The sequence below is a fragment of the Nansenia antarctica genome, assembly GCF_963989245.1.
Source record: "Nansenia antarctica genome assembly, chromosome: 5".
Lineage (NCBI taxonomy): Eukaryota > Metazoa > Chordata > Actinopteri > Argentiniformes > Microstomatidae > Nansenia > Nansenia antarctica.
Window position 1 is genome coordinate 22,773,921 of NC_137690.1, and position 7,782 is coordinate 22,781,702.

General features: G+C 43.3%; 1 protein-coding gene across 1 annotated transcript; it reads left to right on the forward strand.

The window, feature by feature from the left end:
* Positions 1–905: 905 nt before the first annotated feature.
* Positions 906–6,995, forward strand: LOC308157883 (eosinophil peroxidase-like; the record flags this gene model as incomplete). The annotated part of the gene is made up of 13 exons (XM_080531480.1): positions 906–972; positions 1,150–1,237; positions 2,024–2,208; positions 2,307–2,439; positions 2,646–2,775; positions 2,963–3,169; positions 3,401–3,755; positions 3,956–4,116; positions 4,230–4,488; positions 4,658–4,828; positions 5,500–5,737; positions 5,879–6,078; positions 6,562–6,995. The coding sequence occupies 13 exons, from the start codon at positions 906–908 to the stop codon at positions 6,993–6,995; spliced, it is 2,628 nt and encodes an 875-aa protein (XP_080387606.1).
* Between the last annotated feature and the right edge of the window lie 787 nt (positions 6,996–7,782).

Below are 7,782 nucleotides of genomic sequence, written 5' to 3' on the forward strand. Positions count from 1 at the left end.
AGTTTTTGTTGGCTGTACCTTTTAATGTTCTACTGTTTCGGTTGTTTAGTTCAGTGTCTTTGTCCATTTAAGGCTATAATTTGTAGTATCATTTAGATTTGGCTGATCAAAACTGTGATGTGACTAGAGTAGATGGTATTACTCTGCAGTTAATTGGTTGATGTCAGAGTAAGGTAAAAAGAGTTATTGGACACATCTGAGCTGTCCCAATGGAAAATAAATATATACTTTAAGTATACATAAGTATTATATTTCTAGTATCTTGAGTTTAAATATAATTAAAGGATATGGCCCATCTTAAATTGTATTTAAGTTGTATTTAATATACACAAATTGTAAATTATGTTTATAGTATTAGCATACTATGTATTATATTGAAATATGTTAAATTGACCCTTCTTAATTCATATTTAAGTATACTCAAATTATTCATCATGATCAGACAGGATTTGTTCATGGACGACACATTGGAGTAACATAAGAGAATTACTTGAATAAAAATGCCTTGACTTTATTAATTTTAGAGAATCCCTTATAAAATGGGATGAAGTTATGTATAGCTACCCCAGATGTACAATAATGAATAATGGATACTTCTTTGAGAGTATTGAACAGTTAACTGTGTTAAACAAGGTTGTCTGTCACCATATTTGTTTGTAATGGTCATCGAATTACTAGCAGCAAAAATCTGATCCATCAGATCCCCCTATCCTAAATAGCAAAATATTACAGATTTGTGTTGACAGCATATCATTTTTACTTCCACATTTTACTTCCACAGCAAAGTGTGTGTGTCTGTGTGCGCCCAGAGTATATTGTTTTTATAGTGCTGCTATATACAAGTGTAAGTGGCGCATGTTTGCACTACTTATGACGAAGGACACTGTGTGTGTGTGTTTTCAGAGATGAATCGTATTCTGTGCCTTCTGGTCATGGGCCTGTACCTGTGCCTGATGAACCAGGTTAATGCAAGTAAGTTTCGTGCCTCTTACGTTCCTGAACCATCAAGCATGACTGCAGGGCTGTACATAAATAGAGAGGATAGAGAATATGTAACGGATAAATTGTTTAAGTGCTTTTGTTAAGCTGAACGTAAACATGTATGTATCAGTTATAGAAATTGAGAGAAGAGGTTTTTTCCCCCTCCAGAATCGCACTTCAGCAGGAGTTTCATCCTTAATGCTGTGAATGAAGCCAAATTAAGAGTGGACCAGGACTATAAGTACTCCAGAATAGAGTAAGTGTGCAAATCCTTTGACATTGTCCATAGTAGCCTGCAGTATAGTAGATGGCAATAACATACACTATGCGGACAAAAGTATGTGGACACAATTATTGTCTGGGGCGAGGCCCCTTAGTTCCAGTGAAGGGAAATCTTAATGCTACAGAATACAATGTGATTCTAGAGAATGCTTCCAACTTTGTGGCAACAGTTTGGGGAAGGCCCTTTCCAGTTTCAGCATGACAATGTCCCCATACACAAAGTGAGGTCCATAATGACATGGTTTGCTGAGTTTGGTCTGGGAGAACTTCACTGGCCTGCACACAGAGCTCTGACCTCAACTCCATCGAACACCTTTGGGACGAATAGGAACGCCAACTGCGAGCCAGTCCTTCTTGTCCAACATCAATGCCCGACCTCATTAATGCTCTTGTGGCTGAATGGGAGCAAATCCCCACAACCATATTCTAAAATCTAGTAGAACGTCTTCCCAGAAGAGTGGAAGCTGTTATAGCAGCAAAGATCACCAACTCCATATGCCCATGGTTTTGGAATGAGAAGTTCAACAAGCACATATGGGTGTGATGTTCGGTTGTCCCAATACTTTTGTCCATATAGTGTATTTTTAATTATACCAAAGATATAGGTATTTATTTAAGTGAGTATTTATCACATACTGTACCAGTACAGTACAGTCTCGATCTGTGTGTGTGTGTCATAACACAACAGCTGTGTGTCTCATTAGGAGAGAGAGTAGAAGAGTGTTGTTCTATACCCTCGTTTCCCTGTCCGTCTCCGTAGGAGCTTAGCGCGAGTAAGGAGGAATATGGCCAACCCTGCCGACACCCTGCGGTTGCTGAAGCAGCCAAGGGGGGACAGCCGCACAGCAGTGCGTTACGCAGACTACATGGAGAACACAATCAGACTGATCCAGGAGAAGTCACTCCAGAACCGCCGCATTCAGAAACGCTCCCTTAACGCCACAGGTCTGTTCTGTTTCCCACACACACAGTTACATCTTACCTGCCTCAGTTGTATCTCCTTGTCACAAAGCTCACTTACTAACTATTGACCTCCCACATAGATCTGATCTCTGCTGAGGATTTGGAGACTATCGCTGATCTGACTGGCTGCTCTGGCAGGGCCCGTCCCCCTACATGCCCCACCATCACCTCTCTGAAAACGTTCCGCACCGCCACCAGTGTCTGCAACAACAGGTGAGCCAGCCAAACTGAACAGCCACACATAAGGCATGTAAAGTAGAAAGACTGTAATATTATCCCATTACATCAAAACATCAAAAACAAGGCAAATATCAATGGCCAAAATGTTAACATAATTTATCCTTTATCCTTTAATATTCCTAATAAAAAAGGCTTTGACATAAGTAGTTCATATCTGGTTTACCTTCACCCCTCCCTAGGGCATATCCTCGTATAGGCTCCTCCAACACCCCTTTTGTACGCTGGCTACCCGCCGAATACCAGGATGGCATCTCACAGGCCAAGGGCTGGGACCCTAATCTGCAAGTCAATGGCAACCTGCTTCCTCTGGTACAACAACAGTATCATCATAAACTACTAAATATCACATGATTATCACTAACATCCTTGCCGTCTTTAGAAGGGGTAGTTGTAGTAGTGTCACTTTGCACTTGTTCTAGTAAAGAGATGAGCCGAGGTAATGCCTGTAATATTTTCAGCACTCTCACCAGCGTGATCCTTTTCCCCATCTCTCCAGGTGAGGGCAGTGTCCAACCGTATCCTGGCCGCAGCCAATGTTGATGTGGAGAGTGATATGCTCTACACCTTCCTGGTGACCAGCTTTGGCCAGTGGAATGACCATGACCTGACCCTCACCCCCCACTCCCCCAGCATCCGCTCCTTCAACAGCGGCATCAACTGTGATGAGAGCTGTGATCGCACTGAGCCCTGCTTCCCCATCCCGGTCCGTGTCTTCCCCGAGACACACGCATGACACACGCATGCCCACACACTCTCATTAAACAGGACGACTCTACAGTACAGTACTACTAGATACTCATTTTAAATCGCTCAGTACCAATTTATTTACTTTTATTGCAGTACTTTACTCCAAAATGGCATTACCAAAAAACTAAATGGCACTACCTTTTTGAGAAACCTATGTCCTAACTACTATCCTTCTCCTCTGAAACAGATCCCCATGAATGACTCCCGTTTCAGCAACATTGAGTGTCTTCCCTTCTTTCGCTCTGCCCCAGCGTGCGGCACAGGCAACACAGGACACTTCTTTGGCAGCAGCAACGTGCGTCAGCAGATGAACTCTCTGACATCCTTCATCGACTTGGGCCAGGTGTATGGCTCCGAGGACGTTCAGGCCGCTGGCCTGCGCGATCTCACCAATGACAAGGGCCTGCTGAGGGTCAACACCCGCTTCACTGACAATGGTCGAGAGCTCCTGCCCTTCTCCACCATGGAAACCAACTATTGCGCCAACCGCGCCCGCATTACTGGCGACAGCAATGCAGAGGAGGTTCCCTGCTTCGAAGCAGGTGAGTGAAAACATAACATTCCATACAGAAAGGTAATACACGCCATTCTTTCTATTAACAAGCCACTCAGGCCATTCGTCACATGTGAACATTCCCAAATGCACAGATCCACATTGTGTAGATTTGATGTTTAACCAACTGAAATCAACATCAATCAAAACTGCTAACTAAAAATAAAATATTGTATTGTTGTGTCCCAGGTGATGAGCGTGCAAATGAAAATATTGCACTGACCTCCATCCACACACTGATGATGCGTGAGCACAACCGCCTGGCACGCGCCCTTGGCAAGCTCAACCCTCTGTGGACTGGAGAGAGACTCTACCAGGAGTCCCGCAAGATCACGGGTGCCTACTTCCAGGTCAGTTCAATGAGATGATGATGATATAATTCATGTTGTTACCACAATCACATGTACGAATGGCTCCCTGTTGGTGATTGAGTAATTGAAGTGTTGCCCTCCAACTGTCATAGGTCATCACATTCAGGGACTACCTGTTCCACATTGTGGGCCCAGACTTCGTTGCCAGGCAGCTGTCAACCTACCCTGGATATGATGAAAATGTGGACCCAAGCATCTCCAATGTGTTTGCTACTGCCGCTTACCGTTTTGCTCACCTGACGGTTCAGCCCTTCATTTTCCGCCTGGATGAGAAGTACGCAGAGAGCACCAAGTTCCCCAGTCCACTGCTGCATAAGGCCTTCTTCACCCCCTGGAGGATTGTCTTTGAAGGTACACCTCTCAGTGGCATTCACCTTCAGTTAACTTTCCAATTTAGATATTTTTATATATACACTTTCCAGAGTAGATCCAAAATAATTGGAAAATATTATAGAATGAAAATAGAATAAACTATATGGATAAATACACCTTGAAAGCTTGGGTATGCCTCTATACGCAGGTGGTTTGGACCCAGTTTTTAGGGGGCTGGTGGGTCGCCAAACCAAGTTGAACACACAGGACAACATGATGGTTGATGGGCTGAGAGAGCGTCTGTTTGAATTTGCCACCAACTTGGCTCTGGACCTGGCTGCTCTCAACATGCAACGTGGCCGTGACCATGGACTCCCTGGTAGGGCCCTCTCTCTCTCACTGTATTTGGCTCATCTATAACCTCCTATTTTAGGGGATGTTTAATTAATAAATTAAACATTGCAAGGTGTAAAATGCCTTTTTAAGTAGGTGAAAGCGGGAACAAGCCGGCAACCATCAATCAAAATGTTCTGACTTTTATTCAGAAAAAAATAAATACATTTCAATGTTGGAAATCAATGACACACACGCTAGTCAAGCCAAAACTTTGCAATGCAATGAATTCGGTGAGTAATCCCCACTATTACCTGGTTAGTGTAGAGTAGTGCAGATTACTCCACTGCATTGCAATACTTTGGCTTGACTAGTGAGTGTGTCATACATTTTCAATAGCTGAAATATATTGACATTTTTCTGAATAAAGTCAGAATATTTGGTCGGTTGCCGACTTGTTCCTGCTTATACCAGCTGCTGTCACATATTATTAAAAATATATATTTTAGCTGTAAGTGATGATGGGCTGGGTAAAACAAGCTGGGTCGGGTCAGGCAAAACTATTTTACCCAGGACCGTTTTAGGATGACTAAAAATGTTACTTGATTTCCAAATCAATTAGCCTGATACAGCAGCCTATTGGAGAACCACCTTTAAACAACTCCCCACACTGTCTGCTGAGATATCTTTATTCACCTCCACTCGCTTATCTCTTAGGTTACAACAAATGGCGTGGGTTCTGTGGGCTGTCCCAGCCCCAAACTCTGGAACAGCTGGCCGGGGTACTGAACAACACAGAACTGGCCAACAACCTGCTGAACCTCTATGGAACTCCAGACAACATTGACGTGTGGCTCGGCGGTGTGGCTGAGCCCTTTGTCCCCAATGGCAGAGTGGGGCCCCTCTTCGCCTGTATCATTGCCACTCAATTCCAAAGGATCCGTCAGGGAGACAGGTGAGCGCGGGGAGAGTTGAGGCCAGCTCTGGTTCCATTCAGAGACAGGCACTATATCAACAATATGCATTTTCAGAAAAGATTCAGCCCTGTCTATATTAGTAAGTCTTGATTTAGAGTTAACACATTTTCTTTTTTCAGATTGTGGTGGGAGAACGATTTAGTCTTCACAGAGGATCAGAGAGAATCTCTAAGGGAGACATCTCTGGCTCGAATCATCTGTGACAACACTGGTATCACAGAAGTCCCTAAGTACCCCTTCCTGTTTCGCCCCCGTGGGACTGGTTATGACCTCTGTAAGGACATCCCTCTCTTCGACCTCAGCCCCTGGGAGGACAATGGTCAGTGAAAGTTTTCTGATGTGATCAACATGTGGCTGTTCTGTCTATAACATTACATGATATTTACATGATGTGATCAACATGTGGCTGTTCTGTCTATAACATTACCTGTGGCATGTGTATGAGTGTTTAAGTGGTGTGAAGTAGTGTGTCCTCAGGATGTAAATATTTGGTCAACATTTGGGGAGAAAATACTCATATTAATTGCAATTTCTCATTGAAAATGTTATGCACCAGGTAAAGGACCACAAGGACCACCTGGACCACCAGGACAACCAGGTACCATGATCACCTCCTCTACCATTCCTTTTCTCTCCCATGAATATCAAAACTTAAGGATATTATTTGTATGATTTGTGATATATTTCACTAGTAGAGCTTGAATGTTGGAGGCTAGCCCTAGTGACGGTTTGTACTATAACTATTAAGACTACAATGACAGTAGTGTTGACGTGATTCATAACCTTGTCTCCTCACACACAGGACGCAGAGGGCGACGTGGACGGACTGGTCCCGCTGGACCCTCCAATTCTATCTCTAAGAAATCCGCCTTTGCCATGCGCCTGGGCTACAACTACCCCATAGCCCGCCAGCCCATCTCCTTCCGTGAGGTCATCTATAATGGACAGAACCACTATGATATCAAGAAAGGGGTGTTCACCTGTGTAGAGCCAGGCGTCTATGAGTTTCAGTTCCATTGCACTCTGTACCAGAACACGGGCAATATTGACCTCATGCGCAATAAGGCGATGGTACTGCACTCTTTCACTACCCAGCAGCAGGGCTACGTCACGGCCACCGGGGGCACACTGCTGCAGCTCAAAAAGGGGGACACAGTCTGGCTATTAGCTAATTTCGGTGGCAATGGCATGACTTCTGACAGCTTCTTCTCAGGACACCTGCTATTCACTCTCTAGAACACCCCCCCCCCCCCAGACACGGTTACTGTTACAAGCCAACATGCACAACCTTCCTGTCTTCCTCTGTTTCCTTTTTTTTTCAACCAAACCAACACCCATGTCTGACAACGTTCTCTTTTGTATTTATTGCTGTTCGAATAGATTAATCACATCAAAGACTTGAAGATGTTTTGTATGCATTATTGATTTATAAATGTGTTTGGCTTTCTTTGCTTTATATTAGTGTGCCTAGTTTTTCTCAACATGATTAAATTAATATTCAAGGTACTCATCATTTCATCATTCACCTACATAAGCTAATATATAAATGTTATATAAAATAATATAAGCTTGGCTTACTATAAGTCATTAACATCAAATGCCTTTGTAAAGAAGAGGGGATATGAAGGACCAATAGATATATATGATTTTAGGTGATGGTTTAGGACCAGTAGCAAACACTGCACATTATTGTCTAGTAAGTCCTGGGAGGAGGCAGAATGTCCAGGCTATGGAGGTTTAATGAGGAATGCACAACGATGACCGCTCTTGAGTGTGATTCAAATGCAAATCAGAGACCCTATAAAAACAAGATATTCATTCCAAAATCTCATTAACTATTCTCAGATGCACTCAATTCAACTTGTTGAGTGACATTTACATTTACATTTTTGGCATTTAGCAGACGCCTTATTCCAAAGCGACTTACAATCAATACATTTGAATGCTAAGCATGTGAATCATCAGTCCACCATTCGTGGCAGGAAGAGTAATCTAGCTCAGGCCCGGGGCCATTGATAGAAGG